Source organism: Amblyomma maculatum, chromosome 4, assembly GCF_055883805.1.
Source record: "Amblyomma maculatum isolate TAMU_Amacu chromosome 4, ASM5588380v1, whole genome shotgun sequence".
NCBI classification, from domain to species: Eukaryota; Metazoa; Arthropoda; class Arachnida; order Ixodida; family Ixodidae; genus Amblyomma; species Amblyomma maculatum.
In genome coordinates, this window is record NC_139347.1 from 5,044,946 (window position 1) to 5,072,410 (window position 27,465).

At 43.4% G+C, this 27,465-nt stretch overlaps 1 protein-coding gene across 1 annotated transcript in view; it reads left to right on the forward strand.

Annotated features, from left to right (window-relative positions):
• LOC146190233 (cell adhesion molecule Dscam1-like) overlaps positions 1-26,736 on the forward strand; it is a 279,224-nt gene extending 252,488 nt beyond the window's left edge. The window contains exons 18-27 of the mRNA XM_084599751.1: positions 283-586; positions 11,485-11,583; positions 17,151-17,345; positions 18,223-18,537; positions 19,052-19,222; positions 19,782-20,014; positions 22,609-22,672; positions 23,286-23,370; positions 25,102-25,241; positions 26,363-26,736. Of these exons, the coding sequence (XP_084455877.1) occupies positions 283-586; positions 11,485-11,583; positions 17,151-17,345; positions 18,223-18,537; positions 19,052-19,222; positions 19,782-20,014; positions 22,609-22,672; positions 23,286-23,370; positions 25,102-25,241; positions 26,363-26,433 (1,677 nt within the window). The 3' untranslated portion in view covers positions 26,434-26,736. The remainder of the gene's footprint in view (positions 1-282; positions 587-11,484; positions 11,584-17,150; positions 17,346-18,222; positions 18,538-19,051; positions 19,223-19,781; positions 20,015-22,608; positions 22,673-23,285; positions 23,371-25,101; positions 25,242-26,362) is intronic.
• Positions 26,737-27,465: the final 729 nt, after the last annotated feature.

The window sequence follows — 27,465 nt, forward strand, 5'->3', positions numbered from 1 at the left end:
CTCTGGTCCTCTTGTCATCTGTAGGAACTGCAGGGGAAGCAAATAGGTCACATGTTGCACCATGAAAGACAGATCTTCGTGCTTTACTATCAACGACATATTTATTATTTTTTGTTATTGAAAGCATATAATTCTTTTTTATGATCTTTAAACCCATGTACATTGCTCTATAAGTTAATTTCTCAAATAGATAAAAACATGGAGTGATTGGTGTTTTACCAAGAGTGCTCCACATCCTTCCCTACCCCACTTTTTTCTTCCGACTGTGTACACCTCCATTAGAACCCACGGCATTCGAAGAAGGACGATCAGATCGAAGGTTACTACGTTGGCTACCGAGAGCTGTCCAGCCTCGACGCATTCACATTCAAGACCTTCGACGCCTCTCCACCATTGTTGTCGGCGCCAGTCAGCCATACCGAAATGGGAGCAGCGGGAACACCGGTGGAGCCACCACCGCATAGACTCAACTACGAGCTTTCTGGTCTGCGGCGCTCTACAGAGTACGTAGTTACTGTGCAGGCCTTCAACGCAAAGGGAGCCGGCCCGCAGTCTGAAGTGGTCAAGGTGCGGACTTTGGACTTTGGTGAGTAATGATTGTCGACCTGTTGGAAGTGCTTTTTTTTTTCTCTAAAACCACATTTGTATTGTCGACTATTGTGTCGGAGTTCCCGGGTTCCAACCCGACCACGGCGGCTGCGTTTCGATGGAGGCGAAACGAAGTGGCGTCCGTGTTCTGTGCGATATCAGCACGTGCTGATATCGCACAGAACCGCAGGTGGTCGAAATCGATCCGCAGGTGGTCGAAATCGAAAAGATCGCAGAAGGTCGAAAAAGCCTCCTCTACGGCTCCCCTTTCTCTCTTTCCACTTTCACGCCCACCTTCCTCCCTTCTCTTACGGCGTGCTTCAGGTGTCCACAGAGCAATTGTGACAGATACTGCGCCTTTACCTTCATATGAGCCAATTATTATTATTATTATTATTATTATTATTATTATTATTATTATTATTATTATTATTATTATTATTATTATTATTATTATTATTATTATTATTATTATTGTCGATCGTCGTTAAGAAGCGAATGCGCCAAGTATCTCCACTAGGATACATTAAGAAACATATGAAAAAAGGAAATCCGTTTGAACATAAGTGTTAATCACACAGAGAACGTTGCGCAAATATGTATGGAGGTTTATTTGGTCTAAAGCTAAATGAAGAGCGAGAGCTCTAATTAGCTAGGTTATGCTTGTTAATAAACTTCCATGCCAAAGTTCAGAAGTCAAAGTGAAAGGTAAAGGTATTGGAGTACTTCGAGACAACTGCACATCATTCAGTATTTACCGAGGGTGCGGTATAATTTTTCAGGATTCGCCGATAACAACCACTGCACCCCTGTGCAATTGATCTTTACTAGCGGCGTAAAAACGGGTATTGCTGCTTGCATGGCATGAAATTCGAGCTCCGTTTTTGTGTTCAACATTTTTTACCTGCTGCGATAGTAGTAGACTTACTTTTGTTACTGTACTTATTCACCATACGACGTTGATGGCGGCGAACGCATAACAAGGAAAAATGTAATAGCCGCCGAAATGTTGTCAAGCCAGAGTAAAATTCGCGCTTCACGCCAAATGAGCCTGCTTCTAACATTGTCAGCAATATTTACTTTAGACTGCGTTTGTAGAAAATAAATTTCGGTGAAGCTATTCAAGAAGGATGCAGCGCTGGCGTAACGGAAGAACACCCGCCTCGCATGCAAAAGGACCCGGGTTCAAATCCCGGTGTAGCGTAATTCAGCACCGGATAAAAAAAAAAACCACGCGTCGATGAAACTGCATAAACAGGTTTGGGGTGCGACCTGATGACGGCAATTACCTCCGGCAACGCACTCACTCACCAAAACAGACGTTGGCCACCCTGGTGCAGTAATTGGCCGCAACCTCTCATGATTAGTTCCGTAAAACCCCGGCCCTCAGTCACCAGCGGCTGCGGAACAATTGACCACGGCGGCGGTCAGACCTGTGACGCAGCAGGGGGTGCTAAGAATCCCTGGCTCCGCTGGACAGGCTGCCATTGGAAACTGACCCTGGCAACGTTTAACGCTAGAACCCTAGCTAGTGCAGCTAGTTTAGCGATGGGGCTGTTAGAAGAACTAGAGGGTATGAAATGGGATGTCATAGGGCTTAGTCAGGTTAGGAGGCCGAATTAGCCATATACTGTACTGAAGCATGTACTGTGTTATCGAAGCCTACCGGACAGGCGAGAACTAGGAGTAGGTTTCGTTGTCAATAAGTATATAGCGGGCAATATAGATGAATTCTATAGATTTAATGAGAGGGCGGCAGGCGTCGTATTAGGCTTAATAAACGGTATAAACTGAAGGTGGTGCGGGCCTATGAACCTACATGTAGTTATGATGACCAGGCAGTTGAAAGCTTCTACGACGATGTAGAATCGGCAATGCGAAAAGTAAAGACCCAGCATACTGTACTAATGCGCGACTTCAATGACAAGGTAGGGAAAAAGCAGGAAGGAGACCAGGCAGTAGGTGACTATGACTGGTTCTAGGAATAGCAGGGGAGAGTTACTAGTTGAGTTTGCAGAGCGTAATAAGTTAGGAATTATGAATACCTTTTGCAGCAAATGGAAGAACCGGAAATGGACATCAAAAAGCCCTAACGGAGACACTAAAAATGAAATTGACTTCATACTGTGTTCAACCCCCCCCTCCCCCCCCCCCCCCCCCCCCCTGCGCCAATTATGCAAAATGTAGAAGTAATCGGGAAAGTTCGATGCAGTGACCACAGGATGGTGAGGTCCCGAATTAGCCTAAATCTGAAGAAAGAACGCAACAGATTAGTAAGAAAGAAACCCATCAACGAATTAGCGGTGAGGGGGAGGACAGAACAGTTCAGGATCTCGCTATAAAACAGATCGATATTCAGCTCTAACCCAGGATGGCCACATTACCCTAGAAGCAATGAACAATAATTTCAGAGATAACGTTACTGAGTGCGCTGTAGAAGTAGGCGGTAGGATAGTGAGAGACGATACCGATAAGTTGTCTAAGGAGACGAAAGATTTGATTAAGAAACGCCAGAGTATAAAAGCTTCGAATCGAACTGACCAGATAGAATTGGCCGAGATATCAAAGCTAATCAATAAGCGCAAGGTGGCCGATATAAGGAAGTATAACATGGAGAGAAATCGAGATTGATTGATTTATTTATAGGAAAGGAAAGGCGCGGTAATTGTCTTACTTGTTTTCTGTGGACACCGCAACCGCGCCGTAAGGGAAGGGAGGAAGGTGGGAGTGAAAGTGGAAAGAGAGAACGAGGAGCCGTAGTGGAGGGCTACGGAGTAATTCGTGCTGTAAAAGAACGGGAGAAACCTTAAAGCGGTTGGTTGGTTGGTTCACAGGAAGGGAAAGGCGCAGTATCTGTCACACTTGCTCTGTGGACACCTGAACCGCGCCGTAAGGGAAGGAAGGAAGGTGGGAGTGAAAGTAGAAAGAGAGAAAGGGGAGCCGTAGGGGAGGGCTACGGAGTAATTTCGACCACCTGGGGATCTTTAACGTGCGCTGACATCCTTCGCTTTGGTCTGACATCGAACGCTGTGGTCCCTCCTCAATATACGAAACCTTAAAGCGATAAAGAAGAAATTGGGCATAGGCAAAAACCAAATGTATGCGCTGAGGGACAAGGCGGGCAACGTCGTCACGAATATGGACAAGATAGTCAAAGTAGCTGAAGAGTTCTATACAGCTGTCCACAACAGCCAAAGTAGACAGGACCGTAATGAGATTGATGGTAGGGAAAAACAGTCACACGTTCCACCAGTGACGAAGGGCGAGGTCAAGTAAGCATTAGAAACTATGAAAAGGGGGAAATCAGCTAGAGAGGACCAGATATATCTACCGATTTTTTGAAGGATGGGGGGAATATCATGCTAGAAAAACTGGCCACCCTGTATACGCAGTGCCTGGTGTCATCGACGGCACCGGAACCAAGGATGAATGCAAACATTATCCTCATTCATAAGAAAGGGGACGCTAAGAACCTTTAAAATTACAGACCAATCAACTTACTGTCTGGTATTTACTAAGGTATAAGGTATTTACTAAGATAATCGCTGACAGAGTCAGGACAACCTTAGACTGCAATCAAGCAAAGGATCAAACAGGTTTTCGGAAACGGTACTCTATTATCGATCCTATCCATACAATCAACCAGGTGATAGAAAAATGCTCGGAATATAACCAGCCCTTATACATAGCATTTATTGATTACGAAAAAGCATTTGACTCAATAGAAACCTTGGCGGTGATGCAGGCATTGCGATATGAGGGGACTACGAGCCGTACATGAAAGTGCTGGAAGATATATATATAGTGGCTGCACAAAAAACATAGTTCTTCATAAAGAAAGTAACAAAATTTCCATAAAGAAAGGTGTAGGCAAGGAGACACAATCTCCCCAGCACTATTCACAGCTTGCTTAGAGGAAGTATTTAGAGACTTGGAATGGCAGCAGTTAGGGATAAGAGTAGATGGAGAATACCCCAGTAATCTGCGATTAGCTGATGACATTGCCTTGCTAAGTAACTCAGGGGATGAACTGCAAATAATGATTGATGATCTAGACAGGAAAAGTAGAAAGGTAGGCTTAAAAATCAATATGTAGAAGACTAAGGTAATGTTCAGCAGCCTCGAGAAGGAACAACAGTTTACATTAGGTAGCGAAGCACTGGAAGTAGTAGGCGAATATGTCTACTTAGGACAGATAGTAACCGTAGATCCGGAACATCAAAAGGAAATAACAAGAAGAATAAGATTGGGATGGAGCGCATTTGGTAAGCACTCGCAGATTATGACTAGCAGCTTACCGGTATCGCTCAAGAGGAAAGTATACAACAGTTGCATCTTACCTGCACTCACCTTTGGGGCTGAAACGTGGAGGCTAATCAAGAGGGTTCTACTTAAGTTGAGGACAACGCAGAGGGCTATGGAACCAAAAATGATAGGGGTAACTTAGGAGATTGGAAGCGTGCAGATTCAGTCAGAGAAATAACTCAAGTTACTGACATTTTAGTGGAAATCAAGACGAAATAGGCATGGGCAGAACATGTAGTGCGAAGAGAGGATAACCTATGCTCGCTTAGGGTAACAAACTAGATTCCAAGGCAAGGAAAGCGTAGCAGGGGGCAGCGAAAGTTTGGTGGGCGGATGAAGTTCAGAAGTTCGCAGGGGTCAAGTGGAGGCAGCTAGCACAGAACCGGCTTAATTGGAGAAATAAGGGAGAGGCCTTTGCCCTGCAGTGAGTATAGTCAGGCTGATGATGATGATACCAAAATTTAAAAAAGGGAAATTTAGTTTTACCGCAACTGAAGCTGATGACAGCTGCCGGTCGCATAGGCATTGTTCGGAAGACTAGTTAGCAGTGGTGCGTCCCAACTGTGATTGTCCTACGACTTAGCCGACTGTCAATTTTATCTCACATCCGGCGGCACTACCATGTACCGCCGTTTACATTGACGAAATCCCGTGTAGTTATCCGTTCGCAATGGCCTTAATCACGTGCACGAATACGCCAGATTTTTTGTCTGTTATTCGCATCACTGAGCCAGCATTTGCTCTTCTGATGACTAAAGGCAATGCATGTTTTGTTTAAACAACACATGCAACATTCAAGGCAGAGATAATGCCGTTGAAAATCTTTCCTGGGAGCAGCCCGAGTCCGTATTGGCGAACGCTGGCACCCTTGCACTTTCAACGAGTTTTCTTAGGTCCTGTTCATCCGGGCGCTCTGTCTATAAGAACAGTTTTGCATTCTCATCATCTGGGTGAAATAGGTCCTACGTAAGCTTCGAAGAACAATTACATAGAAGTCAAGTTCCGCGAAATCGACTTCATTGAAACTTCTGCCTTGCATAGGAGTCTAAAAACACAGGAGAATTACTCCAAACATTAATAACCGGATGAAAACGGATACTTGAAGGCACTCGTTGAGTTAAGAAAAAAGTGGAGGATTCGCTCTTTACTAGTAAATATCAGTTTATGCATGCAAAATTAAGGTCGTATATAATAAATCAGGCCTAGTCTAATGGTACGACAGAGTTTATGCACGCACGCATGCCCTAACGTAGGCGTCAGTAGTACAAAGCGCAGATTTTGATATCTTGGGGCGGAAATGGAATTTACGCTGTTTCATTGTGTCATTTGAATGTCCAAGTTACTATTTGATTGAATTACATTCTCCTCATTTAAAATATGCGTATAGAGTTGCATTTTGGGAATTTGCGGAGTCTGCACAAAAGATTTGTACCGCAACACTGAACGACGAAGGAAGTATCCTTGATATTTTGTCTTCTCTGCTTCAAATTTGTGAATTGACGTCTTATGAAACAGACAGTATTGCCTAAAACCAGTATAAAAAGCTTCACCCTTTATTGTCGGTATATCGCCGGCGTATTGCCATTTCCCGAAAAATGCAGCAACGGAAGTGACGGGTGGCGTCACTAAAAATAAAACACAACAGAAAGAAAGTCAATAAAGCTATATGTTTTATTTTCAGTATGCATTACTGTGCATAAACTAAAATGCATATCCAAACAAACAGTTTGCGGGATTAAAATTGCCCGCAGTAATCCTCTGATCATGCAGTTGCGTCTGTCGTGCCATCTTTATTACGTTGAATCAAAACGAATAAGAGCGCATGTTCTCCTTTAGGTTGCATATTACGATGTTTTTTCTTCTTAATAGCGACAAAACCAGCCGCGAACACAGCCAGGATGTGTCGGTATGACAACGGTAACACTATTCAATTCATCATCATCAGCTTGACTATAGCCACTGCAGGGCGAAGGCCTCTTCCATATTTCTCCAATTAACCCGGCTTTGTGCTAGCTGCATCCACTTGACCCCTGCGAACTTCTTTACCTCATCCGCCGACCTAACGTTTGGCGCCCCCTGTTACGCCTTCCTTCCCTTGGAATCTAGTTTGTTACCCTAAGCGAACATCGGTTATCCTTTCTTCGCTCTACATGTCCTGTCCATGCCCATTTCTTTTTCTTGATTTTCACTAGAAGTCCAGTAACGTGAGTTATTTCTCTGACCCATTCTGCCCGCTTCATATCTCTTAATGTTACCCCTACCATTTTTCGTTCCATAGCCCTCTGGGTTGTCCTCAACTTAAGTAGAACTCTCTTGGTTAGCCTCCACGTTTCAGCGCCATAGGTGAGTATAGGTAAGATGGAACTGTTGTATACTTTCCCTTTGAGCTATACCGGTGAGCTGCTAGTCATATACAGCGAGTGCTTGCCAAATTCGCTCCATCCCAATCTTATTCTTCTTATTTCCTTTTCATGGTCCAGATCTGCGGTTACTACCTGTCCTAAGCAGATATATTCGCCTACTAATTCCAGTGCTTCGCTACCGAATGGAAACTGCTGTTCCCGTGGTTGTTGAGCATTACCTTAGTCTTCTGCGTATTGATTTTCAAGCCTACCTTTCTACCTTTCCTGTCTAGTTCATCAATCGTTATTTGCAGTTCATCGCCCGTGTTACTCAGCAAGACAACGTCATCAGCAAATCACAGATTACTCAGGTATTTCTACCCTTATCTCTAACTGCTCCCATTCCAAGTCTCTGAATACTTCTTCTAAGCAAGCTGTGAATAGGACTGGGGAGAGCGTGTCTCCTTGCCTAACACCTTTGTTTATGAAAATTTTGTTACTTTATTTATGCAGAACTGGTTTCTGCGCAGCCAATACATATATCTTCCACCACTTTCATGTACGGCTCGTTTACCCCTTGATTTCACAATGACTGCATCACTGCCGAGGTTTCTACTGAGTCAAATGCTTTTTCGTAATCAATAAATGCTAGATATAAGGGCTGGTTATATTCCGAGCGTTTTTCTATCACCTGATTAATGGTATGAATATGATCGATAGTAGCGTACCGTTTCCGAAAACCTGCTTGATCCTTTGCTTGATTGAAGTCTAAGGCTGTCCTGATTCTATTAGCGATTACCTTAGTAAATACCTTATACGTAACAGACAGTAGGCTAATTGGGCTGTAATTTTTAAGGTCCTTAGCGTCCTCTTTCTTATGAATGAGGATAATGTTTGCATTCTTCTATGGTTCCGATACCGTCGATGACACCAGGCAATGCGTATACGAGGGTGGCCAGCTTTTCTAGCACGATTTCCCCTCGGTCCTTCAACAAATCGGTAGTTATCTGATCCTCTCCAGCTGATTTCCCCCTCTTCATAGTTTGCAATGCTTTCTTGATCTCGTCCTTCGTCACTGGTGGAACGTCTGACTGTTTTTCCCTACCGCCAATCTCATTACGGTCCTGACTGATTTGCCTACTGTAGAGATCTGTATAGAACTCTTTGGCTACTCTGACTATCTTGTCCTTATTCGTGATGGCGTTGCCCGCTTTGTCCCTTATCGCATACATTTGGTTTTTGCGTATGCCCCATTTCCTCTTTACCGCTTTAAGGCTTCCCCCGTTCTTTACAGCATGCTCAATTTACTCCATGTTATGCTTCCTTATATCGGCCACCTTGCGCTTATTGATAACCTTTGATATCTCTGCCAATTCTATCTGGTCAGTTTGATTGAAAGCTTTCATACTCTTTCGTTTCATAATCAAATCTTTCGTCTCCTTAGACAACTTACCGGTATCGTCTCTAACGATCCTACCACCTACTTCTACACCGCACGCAGTAATGTTATCTCTGAAATTATTGTTCATTGCTTCTAGGGTAATGTGGCCATCCTGGGTTAGAGCTGAATATCGATCTATTCTGTAGCGAGATCCTGAACTTTTCTGCCCTCCCCCTCATCGCTAATTCGTTGATGGACTTCTTTCTTACTAATCTGTTGCGTTCCTTCTTCAAATTTAGGCTAATTCGGGACCTCACCATCAAGTGGTCACTGCATCGCACTTTCCTGATTACATCTACATCTTGCACAAGGGCGGGGATTGAACACAGTATGAAGTCAATTTCATTTTTAGTACCCCCCTTAGGACTTTCTCATGTCCATTTGCGGTTTTTCCGTTTATTGAAGAAGGTATTCATGATTCTTAACTGATAACGCTCTGAAAACTCAACTAGTAACTCGCCCCGGCTATTCCTAGATCCAATGCCATAGTCTCCGACTGCCTGGTCTCCTGCCTGCTTTTTCTCTACCTTGGCATTGAAGTCACCAATTAGTACAGTATACTGCGTCTTTACTTTTCGCATTGCCGATTCTACATCTTCTTAGAAGCTTTCAAATACCTGGCCATCATAACTACATGTAGGTGCATAGGCCTGTACAACCTTCAGTATATACCGCTTATTAAGCCTAATTACGATGCCTGCCACCCTCTCGTTAATACTATCGAATTCATTAATACTATCGAATTAATACTATCGAATACCCATTATATACCTTTTGACAAGGAAACCTACTCCTAGTTGTCGCCTCTCTGGTAGACCTCGATAACACAGTACATACTCATCCTTCAGTAGAGTGTATGCCTCATTCGGCCTTCTAACCTCACTAAGCCCTATGACATCCCATTTCATGCCCTCTAGTTCCTCTAACAGCACTGCTAAACTAGCTTCACTAGCTAGGGTTGTAGCATTAAACGTCGCCAGGGTCAGTTTCCAATGGCGGCCTGTCCAGCGGAGCCAGGAATTCTTAGCACCCCCTGCTGCGTCACAGGTCTGACCGCCGCCGTGGTCAGTTATTCCACAGCTGGTGGTGCCTGAAGGCCGGGGTTTTATAGAAGTAATCATGAGAGGTTGCGACCAATTGCTGCATCAGGGTGGCCAACTTCTGTTCTGGTTCACCGTAATCAATTCCGGTCTTCAGTGAGTGTATATTACCTTTAGGTTGGGTTTAGTGACAGCTCTCAGGAACAATCGATTTTTTGCATGCTTTAAACACTTTTTTAAGCATTTACGCGGCGGCGAATTTTTAAGTTATCTTATTCAACGCAACAAAGGTGGCGCAACGGATGCCATCGATGTATTACGCTGTTTACTGTAAGTATTTTCAACCCATAAAACTATTTTATTAATATTTCATTTCAATTTCCGTACTGCGCTTCATGCTCGAACTCGTAAAGTTGTGTTTTATTTTTGAGTGACGCACCCGGCCCTTCCGTTGCTGCAGTTTCCGCAGAACGGCAATACGTGTATAGCCGAAGCAAGCAACGGATGGCTAGCTTCATCTCAAAATTTTCACCGCACGAAATTGACATGTTGTTAGACTTATTATCGACGACAACACAAAGATGGCGTTGTGCGACACTACTCATAGAATTTGCTTTGGTTCGCGAGTCATGAGGTTCTGTGTTGTGACATCTTAAGAAATATCCCCTAATGATGTGACTCATGTCCAAAAATCTGACAGCGTTATATGGGTGTTATCTGAAACCAGACAGCTGTCGTACACTTTATAACCGAGTGTAGCTAAGATACAAGAAGAGGGAAACGTAGTGTGTCTTGATTATAGTAACTATCAGGTACTTGTGATAACTTTAAAATAATTCAATGTGTGTACCAAAGAGTTTAGACGTTCGCAAACAATTTGCGCTAAAAAAGCAGGCTACCAGTTTGGAATTTGGGCATGGTTATACTGTTAGCCTTAACAATATCTTACAAACAGACTTAAACGCCTCATGAGCCCAATATGTTTTGAGGACATACTTTACAATGAATCTATCTAGCTGATTCGGAATACCGCAGATTTGCCTTTCAGTCTTATAAAAAAATTGGTTTATGCGAAGCAGTAATCCTGTGTGCTTTCTCCCGGTAACGCTTGTTACTGGCTCGATAACCACAGTTACTTACGTCCCAGTTTCTGCTACACACACGAAAAAAAAAAAAAGAACTCAATAAAAGCCAATCTATCTCAGCTCATGGCTGTGGGATGATGTCGAGGGAGATGAATAGGTTTATTTCGCTTGCCCGTCGCGAACGTCAGAAGTTCAATAGGCTCTCCTCCTGACCGCCCTGTGGACATCGGTCATCTATTCCGGATTTCCGTAGCGCTCTATACCCCACTCTTTTTTTTTTATTTCGTTCTCAGTCAAGCTTTTATTCGAGATCTCATCCACCTCCCTGCCAGGAGTTCCTTCATCATCAACTGATGGGCGTGGCTTACCATAGCCATATATTAATCCAGCCACAATAATGCCGACCCTCCACCATCAATGGTGTCTTTGGGCCAGGCCTCTATTAAGGACGCCTCCAACTAACTGCACATGCGCACGCTTGGCACGATATTGCGTCGTCGCATGAACACTCCGTCTCTGTCTATTCGGCCGTCTCCATGTGGCGCCTCCTTTCAGTTGATCGTTTTCTCCTTTCGTCGCATTGATCCGTTGCGGCTCCTTATACTTCATTTTTGTCCTTTTTTTCTGTTTTTGCTCTGCATCTTTCTTTATCTACACGTTTCCTCTCTACGCCACTATTGCAGATCCACCAAGTGCCCCACATCTTCGGATAGGCGGTACCACGCCCAGGTCTATATCCGTTAACTGGGAGAACGAGAACCTACAGGAGGCACCCATCACCGGTAAGAGACAAACACAACGCTTCCTTTGCATCTTCCTTCAGTGTAAACTTTATTTTTTTTTATCTCTACCACCGTAATCTTGCCTGCTTACCAAGCAAATTAGAATTTTTGGGTAATACTAACCACAGAACTCGAGTATAACCGTCTGTCTGAACCCCGAGAAAGAATGACACCCCTGCAAGTAGCTCGCGCTAATGTAGCTTTACTTCACCTGCCTTTTCTGTTGCAATTCGATTGTTTTCTGTGCTTTGTTATGCTGTGTTTCTGACCTAGGTTGGACTCATGTAGACAACCACATGTTTTTTTTTTTTTTTTATCATTCATTCCGCGTTAGGTTCTACAGTGACAAGTACTGTTGGATGGTCAGTGATGCAATTTGCCATCATTTCAACTTTAACCGCAGAGCAAGTTGTGTATCCTAAGAATCATCAGATTCAACCCTGCGCGTCTGATACACAGTTGAAGCACTGGTTCTCGGACGGGGCTCTACTCTGGTTCTCTGCGAACGTCAGACAAAGCCATTGCGCTTTTATTTACCCGAGGCGAGCAAGCGGGCTCTGTAACTGCGGTGGCGAGTCACGTGGTACGTCACGTATATGATATACATCCACTCCTCCGATTGATAGTCAGATTTACCGTGCCCGTAATCTGGTCTCGACGGGGCTAGTAAATATTTCACTTCAAATTTTTGGAGGACACTTTAGCTACTCCTTTAGAGGCTTGACCCGACAGCTTAATTGCTCCTGCTTGCGACTGCCCTTCGAATCATCTCTCCCGTTCATCAAGTTTGACTAATATCTAAACTATTATTTTGGCGTGCATTACCTTGCATTTACTCATCGCCATTCAGTCGCAAGATATATCATGGGAAACACCAGGCGGCAAACATGCAATGGTTGCTTGAACCCAATCGTACAAACGTGAATATGTGAGAGAAGCGGGCAGAACTCGACAATGAAGGCTCCCGTGTTCAATTAAAACTTTCCCGTGCAACATGAAAGGTATATCTTAGTTCGTACACCTGTCATCTCGGCCATGTCATTTGATTTACTCATTTCAACCAACACGCCGCGCAACCTATGTTCGGCCACGAACACTATCAACTGACATGTGGAGAGGCATACTCGTAATTTTTCGCTGGTATTCCAACACCGGTACCTCGTTAACCGCTTTTACATCGGACAGACCTCTGCATTGCAGCGTAGCCAGAAAGTATTCAACCTACAAGCTCGACCATCTTGCTCAGGAGGACCGCAAACTTTTTCTCACGCAGAAACTTGTATTCTGAAAATAACCTAATAGACCTCTTCATGTTTGCAAACAATGTGACGTCAAGGAGGCACGTGATGGTGGGGCGCGCCTGGATTGGTGGGCAGAAGCACTCCTTTCAGCCGGGTGTCCCTGCTGCAAAGAGTGGCGGGAAGCTGCCCGCTACTGTGCAATGTTTGCTTCAAATCTTGCGATAGCCATATTCGCATCCGACACAATATGCGGCACTCCTTAGTACACGCACCTATTAGCAATTTTTGCCTTGAAAAAGATGACAGTACCGGCAAGCATGCTTGCAATTATTTTCGTTCAGTGAACTGGCACGGCCACTTGCGGACGACCTAAGTCCTACAAAACGCTTGAAACTCATAGGACGTAAGCTTGCTGAAAATCGGGTCAATGCAGGCATATTACAATCATCATTTTCTTTTTTTTTTTTTAATCTTCACAAAATCGAGTGCGAGCCCCACGAAGGGTAGGCAGTTATAAGTAAAAGCAGCAACGCAGGCGCGAGCTTCGTGCATGGCTGGATGATTTCCATCCCAAGTACAAACATCTTTAGTTTTTGCTGTGTTCGGCCAGACAAAGAAAAAAACATTATTTCCGCCTAGCCGTGTAGTAGTGTCACCAAAACTATGTTACAAAGAAGCTAGCAATAACACGCGAATGAGTCCTGTGGTATGTAAAGTAACAAAGCGCGATTTGTACCACAAAATAATATTCATGCAAGGCGCACAAATATTCATAAAGGGCGCTTAAATTATTCAGTAAGAACACTTTTCGCTTGGGATACGATAGCTTTTGAACGAGCTATATAACAATTCCATCAAGGGAGGCTGTTTTACTTCTGCGATCATGCCGCTGGCATGACCTAGGGGGCCGTTTGGTGAGAGAGCTAGCTGCTTCAACATGGCCTACTGAACTAAGACAAATTCAGTGCCGAGTAAGAATCTCTAAAAGCGCTGCAATTGATCGCATTCTGCCCGGGCGTTTTAGAGCGCGATTGGCCAGCATTCAGCAAGATTCGTTCGGAAGGACAGTAAAGTAAACTAATACGTGCTTGTTCTTTTTCCCAGAATTACGCGAACGCACTTGTATACCAGAAAAATGGGCTAACGGTCGAGAACAATGTCGAGGCCTGCCGGCGCACGACGTTTGACGCTTGGCTCTTTGCACAGCTGAAAAACACATTTCAACCGCGTATAGAACGGAAGAAACATGTAGTTGGCCGATCAAATATCGTATCACACCACGCGGGATCTTGACCGCGTTGCCAAAAACAAAGGAAGTTGTCAACAGACGAAACCAAATCCTCCGCCCCATGCCACCAGCAGTGAAATGTTTAGCGACCTCCATTTATTCGCTTAACTTTTTTGTAGCGCATATGCCCCGATTGACAACAATGAATACAAGGTTTATTTTTATTTTCCTTAGAGATAATTATTTAGATAACTTTATTTCCAAAAACGCGTGCAAATTGTGACATCTTTAGCGCGGAGAAAGAAATGAATACGTGGGCATCACCCTGCCCCCTTACAAAAACAAGTTAAGATAGGAAGAAGAAAAACATTATAACGTAACTTTTCTTGCTAGTGACTTTTACTTTCTACGTATAGTAAGCGGTAGTGATGTATTGCTACATAGAAAATGAGATGACTTCAACTCAATTACACAGCGGATCGTTTTTAATGCAGATTTGCATAAAGTTTACTTCGTCTTTTTAAATGGTAAACTAAGCATACAGAAGGTTTGTTCGACGTGTTATGCGTAATGCACAATTATAACGCTTCAGGTGGCACCGGGCTAATTACATCTGCGTTTTCGAGCGTCAAATGTCGACAATGGCGTGTTTTTAAACCTCATTATAGCGGACGATATTCCCAAAGCAGCGCGAGCTGCTTTCAAAACAAGCCAGTAATGAGAACTCTACGCTAATGCTTCTGGAATCGTTATCGTATTTGGCTCCACGATAAAAAGGAGAGCATTGATGAAGGCAGTTTTCTAACGTCAAGAGATATACTAAATATAACCAAATCACTAAGACCTGAATCTATATAATCACATCTATTATCGTGGCCTTTTTTTAAAAGCATTTTGAGATTATATTTATTTATGTGCTTAACAAAATGAGTGTAATTATTTTCAATACAACAACTTTGAGAAGAGGCGGCGAACCAGATCTCAGGACAATTCAAGCGTTGAAATGGCATGTGTGGCCACTAGTGGATTATGCTCGATTTACATTCCGTAAAGCCTTAATGAACTTCATTATACTACGGTAATTTAATGTAGTCATATACTGCTGGAATATAGAATTCAGAAAAGAGCAATCTGTATGTTTGTGCTTTCTTCGCGCGCAGAAACAATGCAAGGTTCTAAGGAAAAAGCAGTGCTCCTGCACAAACATGAGGGAGGAAGAGACGAGACATCAGCGCTGTGTCTCGTCTCTTTCTCCCTCGTGTTTGTGCAGGTGCGCTGCTTTTTTTCTAGACTGTCGTACCAACTCGCCCATCGGTCTACGCTAATGCAAGGTTGAAAGCTAGACGAAAAAGTTCATTTTTGCAACCGCTACAAGCCGTGTACTTAGTTCTTACAGTAGTCACCTTCAGCCCCGTAATGAAGTCTAAGTCTTTTAGTTTAAAAAGTGTATATTCAGTAATTAAATATTGCAAAAGCAGTTTACCTTTAAGCAGCCGTGGCTATACCTGCGTGCATGCAACCTGACACAATGAACTGAATAGGACGCGGTTGATAGAAACTACATTCTTGCAGCAGATCACAGAATATTATGGAATAATAATATAAACAGCTTCTTTTATTGTGCACAGCATTAGAAATTTCAGCCCCAACTTCTGTAGGTGTCCTGTAACACTGGCGATAATTTCAATAAACAGCAATACACTTTCTATCATCGTGATGCTGATGGGGTTAAGCATCTTTAAACTTATTGCTTTTTTTTTCAGTTTTTTACGAGAAAACAGTTAAGCAGTGAGAGCTACTGCCTATGGCTTAAGAACCCTTACGAGTTTTATAAATATAGATCCCTGTTATAAGGGCCCGAGTTGTGATTTCGCTTTTATATAATAAAACTTCCGAACCAGCTACGCGAATTCACATTGGCTGTCAACAGCGTAACATAGTTCACAATAAATTTTGGGTTAGAATTTGATTTTGTCAATTGAAGGCAAAAATCTGTGACACTGAGAGGAAATTCACTCTGCAACATCTCTTTCCGTTTAGCCTTATTGTAACCACCGTTCTACCGTGGCTCAGTGTAGTTGGGGCACTGGACTGCAGATCCCGATGACGCGAGTTCGATGCCTGCTGCGGCAGCTACGTTTTAATATAGGAGAAGCGCAAGACGCCCATGTGCAGTTTTATTTTGGTGTACGTTAAAAAGCCCAAGGGGGTCCCAATTATACTGGTTCCCTAAACTACGCGTCCCTCGTAGCCGATATCCGTCAGAGGCGCTAAACCATGAATGCAAAATTAGCATTCTATGATTAACTTCACTAATTGAGAAGTATTGCTCCAAAAATTCAGTTAACATTATTTCATTAAACATTATTTCCAGCTTTTCATGCGCTAAAAACTTCACTCCTACTCCATAGGGAGTGCAGTTTCTCTTTTTAGCATCACTAGATTACGCAAACTCTCGTTTATGGCATAATAAGTTTCACGAATTTTTGTGGAACTGATGTACAGTAACACAAGAGCAATGCCGTTATGTGAAAACAAATAGTATCGTGCAGGGAAATGAAAAAGGGAAAACCTAGAGGCTGCTGCTTAGCTCTTATGACTCAAAAATTATATTGACATGGCATTTCCTGGCCAGATTCAATAATGAAACCTCGGATATTTCTACAAATTCGTAGTGAAGCTTTGCACGTGTCAAACATTCTGCTTTTTGCTATGACTTCTCTGACCTTCTAGTAAATAAAGTTTTAAACGCCAGGATATACTATAAACACACTTAAAACATGTAAGGTTTTCCCTTAATGTATGCTTTAATCATCGCCGTACCAGTGATTCAATTCTTTGTACTTGAGACCATGCACTCACATCCACTGGTACAAAGCAGAATGCAATGTTTGAGAAGTTTGTTTCTTCTGCGAGCACATTTCCTACAAAACTTGCTCTCTCAGTTGCCATGAACTGTTGCGTCTTGTCGCGTGGTCGGGACCGATACTTGAGGCTGAAGGAAAGGTGCACTCTTTTATAGCTATGGAGGGCAACGTTGCAGCGCGCGGTTGCCACATGTTTATTTTTCCCCGGCCTCCACTGCGCGCACTTCGCAGGCTACTCGCTCTACTGCAAGACCGAGGGAAGCGCTAGCAACGAGTGGCACGAGGTGTCGGTGCCACATGACCGCCGGGCCTTCACCCTCACAGACCTGCGCTGCGGCACAGAGTACCTTGTGTACATACGTGCCGCAAATCGTGCCGGTAAAGGACCCCAAGGAGAGACACTGAGTGTGCGGACGAATGGAGGGCGTGAGTTTTGACGCTTCATTACAGCAAACACATGCTACTAGTCAGAAGAGGACGATGTAAGGTCTATTAAAATAGCTTGACGCCAATCTGGTCTATATGTGCTACTGATATATCAGTATGGCTGTTTGCACATGAAGAGGCAAAAAAGTGCATTCGTAATGAGGAGAAATGAAAATGGGAAAGCCAAAGCCAATTTTATTTGGTTTTGCCAATAAAGTTTCTTGAAAAAAAAAAGAAGAAAAAAAAAAGAATAACCGCATTCTTCGGGAGAGAGCATTGTTCGTAAGAGTGTAAGAAGGGGATTAATAAGAATTTGAAACGCACTCCTATATCCCCAGCTCCAGTAAATGGTATTTTTCAAGCCGCCCGCGATTTAAACTGCCAAAAAATTCAAGATGAGCTGGTCTAAAGACTTAAGTTCAAGCACCAGGTTTAAGATAGCCATATGAGATGCGTTTGCTAAACGACAATCAGAACCGGGCGGCTTATGGTTATAATATATCTGGCAACTTGATGGTTCAAATCCCTACACGAAACATACACACACATATGTATATATATATATATATATATATATATATATATATATATATATATATATATATATATATATATATATATATATATATATATATATATATCAAATTAGTTTTGAGGATTTAAACACATCGTAAACAATGGAGACGAAACCTAGAAAGATATATTTTCTTAATTTTTTAGAAACTTGTGTTCTCTATAACCTACCGTGAGCTCCGGGGTGCTCCTATTGAAGCATGGGTTTATCACTCATGAAAAAAAAGATAAACAAGCTCTGAATTCTTGCGTAAACGTCCATTACCGCAACCTGCGTCATGGCCTCTGGTATTGTTTCCCACAGGTCCCGTAGAGCCCGATCCGAGTCGTCTTTTTGAAATCAACTCAACGTTCGTGGTTCTGCACCTGGACGCATGGGAGAGTGGCGGCTGCCCGGTCTCGTACTTTGTTGTTCAATACCGACCGGAGGCACGGCCCTCGTCACCTGCTTCCTCATCCGAGTGGACGCTCCACTCCAACAACGTCGTACCGCAGCAGCAGCTCGTCCAACTAGCAGACCTGGTTCCAGGCTCGTGGTACATTCTGCTCATGTCAGCCCATAACGATGCAGGCTCCACAGAAGTGGAGCTCAGCTTTGCGACCCTTACTCTGACAGGAGGTACGTGGAATCGGCCTTATTCAACGATTATGAGCTCAGGCAATCACTTCTCGTCCATAATGCTGTCCGTAATTCTCATGAAATCGCAAAACCTTACATGACCATTGAGCTGACCAAGAACGATCACAGCAAAGCTATTGTACTTGCAGGTTATATGTAATATCTGTTAAGTCTTGAAGAATTACGCGTAGCGTCTAAAAAGAGCACCCCTGAGTGAAATGGCTACGATAGTGTATTATCCATTTTCTCGCGCTGGACTCATTCCTTACTTATCTAAATTGATATTAATCAAGCAAGTAAATAAAATAGTTCCTTTCTGCGTGATGTTTATAAGCAGAATATAGGCGTACACCAGGACCACGAGACGTGCAGTGTAGCCATGAGATACTTGTCTTGTCTGTTTTGAGAAAGACTCCAGCACGATAATTAAAAGATCACAGTAGACTATACATCGCTCTGCTTATATTTGAGAATAGATTATTTTAAAATGAACATTATCCGCCTTCTTCTGCAGAACTTCCCTCCCGCAGCTACGAGCTCCTGGATCCCCAGGTCGCCTTCTACAAACACCTAACTGTAACGGTGCCCATTGTCAGCGCTATTGTTGTCCTGGTCATCGTTGTCGGCGTCGTATGCGTCGTGTTGCGAAGACGGAACTACGATCCACGCCAGCGCATCGGTGACGGTACTCGTGTTTTTAAAACTTTCCATAGCTTTTCTCTTCGTTTTGGACACGTGAAGCACGAAACAAAATATATAGTAGCTGCAGTTCTTCATATTCCTGTACTAAGCAAATTATTATACCGGCTTCAAGAAACAGACGTATTGCTAATACCGGCTAAGAATGCATGAAATCGTGCACTTCTCAAATAGCATAATAATTGTTTTTTATGAACGTGGTCCTCAGAGAGTGGTTAAATTTATTTTTGCCACAATAATTCGCTTAACGAACTCTCTTATCAGCAAGCGAGTACGCAACCCCACAACTAGTCTGAACAGCCGAGGGAAGCAGCTGAAACGCAGTGCTGCCTAATAGCCCCGTGCTTCAGAATACATTGCTTACTTGCGTAATTGCACGTAAGTTTCTATCGATTTGCGGCTGTCGCAACTCTGCGGCTAGGAAAGCTTTCTTTCATTTAGCCCACGTTTCTCAAACTTGATTCATTATTCAGTGCACGAACATAGCAGGTATCGCGTGTTGCATTGTCATGATTGTGGCTATGCCTCGCGATTTTGTGACGCAGGCATGGTGGTGGCAGAGTGTTGCGACGCCAGCAAGGGAGACCTTATGCTGGCCGTGTCGCACGAGTCGCAAGCGAGGGAGCCCGTCTACTATCCAGCGCCCTACGCCACTCACAACCGGGGAGGACCAGCGGCGGGCACAGGAACGGGCAACAATATGGCCGGGAACCTCGACGGGGGTGGGGCTGAAGACTCAAAGAACCGCACTTACGATGTTCCCTATCCCGTCAAGAGAGTAGGTCAATACACAAACCACCACTGCTTCTTCCTTATTGCTTTTCGTGTTTTGGGCAGATTATACCGTCCACGGCAAACGATCGAAGCTTACTAGGTTGCTGGTGCGGTAGGGCGGAAGCCATTACAAACTTTCAGGCAGAAGCAACCACATGCGAGGTGTATATAAGTATGTAAATGTTTCGTTATAAATAGAATCACGGTAAAAGCTGATGCTTACACAGTTCCTTGTCACTTGTCACTCTTTCGATAGCTATGTACACCAGTAGTAGAACGCTTGAAGGAACCGCTCCCATCCAGCTCATGTCTTCACCCCATTCTTATTCCTTCCCCATCTGTTGATGGTACATATACAACTGATATCACCATACTCTGCTTTCTTATTCAAGAACGAAACAGTGAGCAGTAGCATAATTTCAACGTTAGCTAGTAACATTGCATAATGTGAAGACTCTTGTAGCAGCGAATATTTCGGTCCTGTTTATGGTATTTTTTACTTTTTCGCATTTATTTATGGAGTCCGGAAAGAATATTCAACGGAACATTTAAAAGCGGTCAATCGTAGATTTTCTTTATTGCACCAGGAAAATAGTTTTAACAGTGAAGTAGAAGACACGGCCAACAGTGGATAGACGTTGTGTATGCTTGGATACAAACGCGTTAGAAGGGGGCATTAGCGAGGACTATTGTCTCATTCGAAGCTTTTGTACCAACCCGGAAAGGCGATGTATCGATGATCACAGTAGCTGCGAGATGTATGGAGGTCGTATAGGGGCTAAATGTACACTAAATTTGCCAGTTTTATTGCACTTCATATATATAGAATTACATAATCACAAAAGAATACAAAAGCTGACACGCAACTAGCACCTGTCCACAATTCTAGCTCCCCTACTCGATAGTGGGGGTTTCACTGGTCAGTACATTATAAAGTTGAGTGATCCCTCTGCCTTAGAGTAAGGAGTTTATGGCTGCTCCCAGCGAAAGCGCCACAAGTTTACTTTATTTTGATGATAGCGACGCGTTTTGAATTTTAATGAGAAACGATGGCTAAATTTTCTTTTTCAGTACGAACCAAGTTTTTCCTCCAGGTTCTAACCATCTGCGCAGTTTTCTATGCTCGCGTATACGTGGTCCTGTTGTGTCATTATCGCTGACTCCAAAAACTGCTTGCAGGCAGGAATTTTTCAAGCACCCATTACAGCAATCGATTGCCAGCATCAAAGCGTTCGTCAGAAATTAGACCTTCATGGACACCATTATTCAACAAACCTGATTGGTTTTTCAGTTTCTAGAAATGGCCATCCAAAGATTTTACCCTGGTATCGTCGGGCAGTTTCGGAGTATTCCCAGATCGCCATCGTACTACAGAGACATGCAGAGCTGCGCACCGTTGTCGAAATATTTGTCATTCAAAAGTCATCCTCTTTCGAAGGGCGCTCAGACTCCCAATTTGCAGCACTGCTGGTCAGTCCAAGAGCATAATGTGTTTTATTATATCAATCATGAGGTGGAAATTGAAAGCAATCATTTTTTATGCTTTCAGGATAGAGTGACATTAGGAGGCAACGCCATAAAACTAGAGCTGGAATTCAAAAAGGCGTGTTATACTAGTGTGCAATAATGAAGACCTTTTTCTCGTCCACGCCCAATTACCACAATTAGCTTTAGGGGATAGTGAAAAACAGCCACTATGATTTATTACGCACTCTGTTGCGCCAATCGGAGTATGAACCGTAGCTCACGTCACCCTTTTCGCTGCCTGCTTCCTTGGCGGTAGCAATGAAACCGAGTGAGCGTCAAAGAGATGAACAAAGGCGTCTTTATACACTATGTAAAAGACATAATTACAGCAACTCGGCACGGGGGCCGGGTAATACTAGCTAGACACAATTGTAGTCGCACAGCAACTGCAGGGGAAACTACGATGCGTATTCTCTTTGTGAGCGGCCCGACACTCGACGAACGCTTATGGAGGTCTCGGTCTCAATAGAAAGTGCACTCGCATATCTAGCCTGGAAACGTCGCTGGCACTCCAAGTGTCCGATCCGGAGGCAGCACGTGACGGGGGCCCGAGAGGTCGAATCAGTGAGCGCGCTGATCGCTCGCTTCAAATCTGCCGCGGTGCAAAGGCGACTCGCCGCTAAGGGACTGGCGCCGTATAGCTTCTGGCATTCAAAGTGTGATGAAACAAGTTGCCCACCGATGCTTCTTGACAATGCGCCGCTATCTTGTGGAGCAGCACCGGGGCTTGCAAAGGACGTATTAGAAGAAGAAACGTGACGTCCGGTTGAGCGCAATACGGGTGGCTTGCCCATCCGCCATAAAATGAAAGCAACAGTCAGACACTGTCGGTCCTGCTTCGGTAACGAGATTATAGCGTTATGACGGTTCCGAAAGCAAAATGCTTCTCCTTGCCTTGAATTGAACGTTTGTAAAAACAATATATATTTGAGACAAAGAGGTTGCCTCTTAGGTCATTGTAATTGCTAAAGATTGGTTATTTTGTGATATCAGTCGCCAGCAAGCAGGTTTTCATTTTTTAAATGAATTTTGATTAACAGTGGGAGGCTCTGTACCACTCTTGTATTGCAGCTCGAAATGTGGGAGCCAAGTCAAGAGGAGCTGGTGGCGTGCATGGAAGTCTACGAAAAAGCAGGTAGGCGCCCTACGCTTGTTTGGCATAAGAGCAGTTAAAGAAGTACTATGGTATGAACTTTGATCTATGGTATGGTCTGAAAATAAAACTGAGAGTCTTGACTATCAGATATATGTTCGGCGGTGCATTTTTCATGATGCAATCAATACAGCGTGCCCCTGTGTGTGAAAAAAATAATAAAACAATCGGCTGGATTCGCCTTGGAGCTCTTCAGATATTGAGTGTTTATTCATTTAAGCTGCTCGTGATTCCGTGAATAAGCCTACGATAAATGCAAATGCAATATCAGACCCTATCGTATTTGATCCGCGGAAGGCATTTGACTCCTGAGACTGAAGATATGGGTTACATTTCTTTTGTACATTTCTGTTTTAATGGAGGTGAAATTGGAGGCATTGTTATCCTGTGCGGGGTCAATACATTATAGAGAGTCCTAAGTTGTCCTAATTCATACGAAGGCTTATGATACGGCGTCTTTCATAAAGGAGTCATTTGGGACGTTACGCCTATTAAGAAAAATGTGAAAGTGGACATGAAATTTAAGTAATTCCTCTTTACTTCGTGAGAAATGGAGCAGATTCTCCTCAACAAAATGAAATGCTAATATATGCAGGCCAAGAAAAAATCTACAGGAACTCGCCGTTCCACATATCGAATCCCAAAGTCCAAAGAACGCCGTGGAGGGAAGATGGTGACAGGTAAGTACAAACCAATTTGCCAGGCACAGAGTAAGGCCTCAAAGGCTGCATAATATCGCCATATTCAGTATAAATATAACATGGAATGCGGCTAGACAACTTCTAACATATAGAAAAGACAAACGATCATAGGCTAAACAAGTAACGCGAATGCTAGGTAACCTATGGTCGTTTATGGCAACGGACTACCTTCCAATAGCAGGCGAGTGTAGCAAGGGGCGGAGATGGACAGACGAGATAGAGAATTCTGCGGGGATTACTGGGCGGCAGCAACGAATGACGCGGTTAATTGCAGGAATACAGCAGAGGCCTTCGTTCAATATAAGGTGCAGTAATGCTGGTTCTGATAACGGCTTTAAACCACTTGAAATACCCACTGAACACGAAGTCTACCGAACGGCGAATGCCCCCGAAAACTTCTATCTCAGCGTAAAAAATTGCGTTACATTTTGAACTATAATACCTCTGTCACACGGTCACTTTCAATCCTCATTGAACTCGATCTGCATTGAAGCTTTCAAGAAGGATTGAAGCATCCTATGCTACACGGGCGTTTTCAATGAGCATTGAGAAATTTTCCTTATGTGCTCTACGAGTGTGTCGACGACCTCTTTCGAGTGTTCTTGAAATCTCAAGATCGAATGAGGAAGCAGCTTGAAGTCAAGCAGGCTCGAGCTCGATTGCACTTGAAAGTTGCCGTGTGACAACCTCGATCTGCATTGAGTTGAATGCAGATCGAGTTCAATGAGGATCGAAACTGTCCATGTGACAGGGGTATAAGTTAGGCTAATTACACTAAGGGATCACAGAACGTCCACGCTGCATGTTATGCAACTTGTAATGTCTAAGGTCATCGTTTCTGGGAGCGGACTGTCAGCTACACCTCTGGTAGAGGCGCAGGGTTTAGGGCGCTCAACTGCTGTACCCAAGGATGCGGGATCGGCTCCCGGCTGCGGCGGCCACTTTTCGATGGAGGCAGAAAGCGAGGCACCCGTGTCTTGTGCGATGTCAATGCTCGTAAAATAAATCCAGGTGGTCAAAATATTCGAACCCCTCAACTAAGGGATCTCTCATAGCCGTGAACCATCAACCAAACCAGCTCCCAGATGGTGACATGAGATTCAGCGCACCCACTTTCCTGTCAGCGCTGCTGCTTGAGATACTTTAAAATAACAATAATGGAAGATTAGAGAATGGTAACGGGGTCATAAATTAAAAACTCTGGTGTTCATTCTGAACGAAATGGTGACATAATGAAGTAAATATAAAGCTTCTTTAAGCTCTGGCTAACTGTAGTGGCATTTATTGCCGCAAGTATGACTACAGTGTTCTCGACGGAGAAAATGAGACGTGCAGGTGATCATTGACAGAACACATGGCGTAGACGCGCAGTGCACACTGGTACGAAGGATAAATGCAGCCTTTTCAATTTCTGGATGTTTTATTTTTTAGACATCACATCAGTTTCGTAAAAGTGGACAATTTGCGGGCGTTTTTCTGCAGGCAATAGAATTTTTTTAGGCAGCTAGCACTCAAAACAGTACCCAATAAGCATTGCTTTAATGCGAGCGCCAACAGAAATGTAATTCGTTTTTTGTATTTTGGCTAGTTTATGGAGCTCAGATAATATATAAATGAGCGAAAAATGTTTCGCATGTTGCTTTTTTGATGCTGGTGGAAACTTTGATGATGTATCTTCTGGTGCCCACTGAAAGTGCCACATTTCAACAGGAGCTCAGGGAGCGAGAACGATGGTGTCGACCTGCTGGACGAAGAGTGTGGTGGTGCCGTGCCACAAGCGCTCATTGTGCCTCTAGACAAGTTCTCGTCCTGGGATTTCGATGCCACCAGAGACGACACGATCCGTTCCTGTGCGTACACGTTATTCATTTTACCACTGTGGGGTGAGGGAGTATAGGGTGGCGAATATATTATATATATACGCGCTTACGGCTATGTATTTACAATATCACGAATAAAACAGATAAAAAAATTCCTGAGGCATTATGATACTGTTCCCTTGTGCAATGTGTCTACAAAATGGTTATCTTTGGAAAAACTATCGAATGATTATTTCTATTTCGTTATTATTTTAATTTATTACCGGCTTCTAACAGAGGACGGTTTGAAACGTATACACTTTACATAAATTTGTTTTGTGCATTTTGTATTTGTTTTAGCATTGATTATGACAGAAAAAACGGATACGCATATAGGATAAAGATTCCGAAACGAACATTCTACAAACGTAGCAAGGCATTAAAGATATGTCTGACGAGGCCTTGTCATAAAACAAACTTCAACAAAAGATTAGAGGGAGCCTTGGTCGCCCAATCGACGTTTCACTACAGAAGGCGTCTTAATAAAACCTTGTTTACTTTGCACAGTCGTGTCTAGAATCATATAATCAACGCGCTTCTGCTCGAAACATTCTTGATATACAATTTGGAGTGCAGAAACGTGAATACGCATTGGTAACAGAGCATCGACAAAAATACTAAGAACACTTCCAACCGGGTACTTCCAGCATCGCGAACTGTCAGTGGCAAAGTATAAAACGTAGGTAGTATGCGTCCGCTGTTTCTTGAGCGCGCACGTGGCGCTGAAAGAGAACATTCTCATTAAACGCAGCATTAAATTTACAATAAGGTTTAGGTACACGAACAAACAGAAACAGATGCAACAAATTATTGCAATTGGTTAATTGTAATCTAGGTACGCAGAAAAACAGATGAAACTGTTAATTGCAATCTACGTTCCCGAAATCTTCCTGAAAATACCTGTCAGTACTCACAGTCTTGCCGCTTATTGACTGCGAGAGTCAATACATGTAAAAATCATCAGACGTTTTTGAAAACAGATCTACCTTTAAAGGGACAAAGTTTCTCACTGCCCAATTCTTTAATCCTAAATCGCTTGGTTCGCAAAATCTTTCACTTTCTATAATCCTAAATCGCTTGGTTCGCAAAATCTTTCACTTTCTATCTTGCAGGGAAGAAGTACCCAAGCGCCTACGAAGCGACGAGCGTTCGGTGTGCAGGGGAATACGCATCAGTCACGTAGGCTGGACGCCAGCAGAGTGCCTTTCAGTGACGGTTCATGTTCCTGCACAGACTGCTTTCAGTGAAGTACAGCGTCGTGTGTCTGTCTCGACTCCGGCCTGTGACGAAGTGATCGCCGCCAGGTCAATTTTAGGCACTGTACAATGTGTCAAGTGTGTATGTGTGTGTTTGGTGCAGTGGCCCAACCTTGAGGCTGTGCCTTGTAAGGTTGCATTATCACCAGGACCACGTCGAGATAATTGCCTGCCATTTTTGCACCTCGTACTCAACACTCTGAGGTACGTATATGAGCACACTACGTACATGTCACCAGAAATAAAAAGAAAAAATGGTGTGTTAGGTCTTGCCTCTCTGTATTGTTATAACAGAATTAATCTTTCAAAGCACAACGACTAAACCCGATCACAATCAAAAACACAACAAAATTCATCGTTCGTCAAATATTATTTTGTTATCTACAGAAATGAAAAAGTACAAATGCTGTGACTTTAATGGGCACTGAAGGCGCCATCTGAATATCGCTGTGTCTGAAAACAATTATCTGGTTGCTTTCACCCATGCGGATGGTTCTTTTTATGGAAAGTGCATTTAAGTGCCTGCTTGCCTTCTCATCCAAAGCGAAGTACATCTAATCAAAAAAGGCTGGCGGCCATCGCCCTTAAGTGAATAACTGTGTAGCATAGTCTCTCGGATCCATGGACCAAAAGATTTATCTATCAATGGCTTTTTCCTGTAAAATTAGCTGATGATGCCGTTACTTGCTTCAGTTTTAGAGCGAAAGTTCATCTTCATTGCCAAAGCTGCAAAAGTTGAATGGGGTGCCAATCCTGACCTTGGACTGACCTCTTCACGCTCATATATAGCAACAGAGTGTCCTAGATTCAAGCGAGTCTAGTATGGTGTAACGCGTCCACATATGAACCAACATAGCGACCATTGTTCATCATGGTGGAGATTGACCGCTAGCTTAGGCCACCTTTAAAATTTGTTACGAAAATCCCGAAAATTGACTTTGACCAAATTGGTTGAAAAT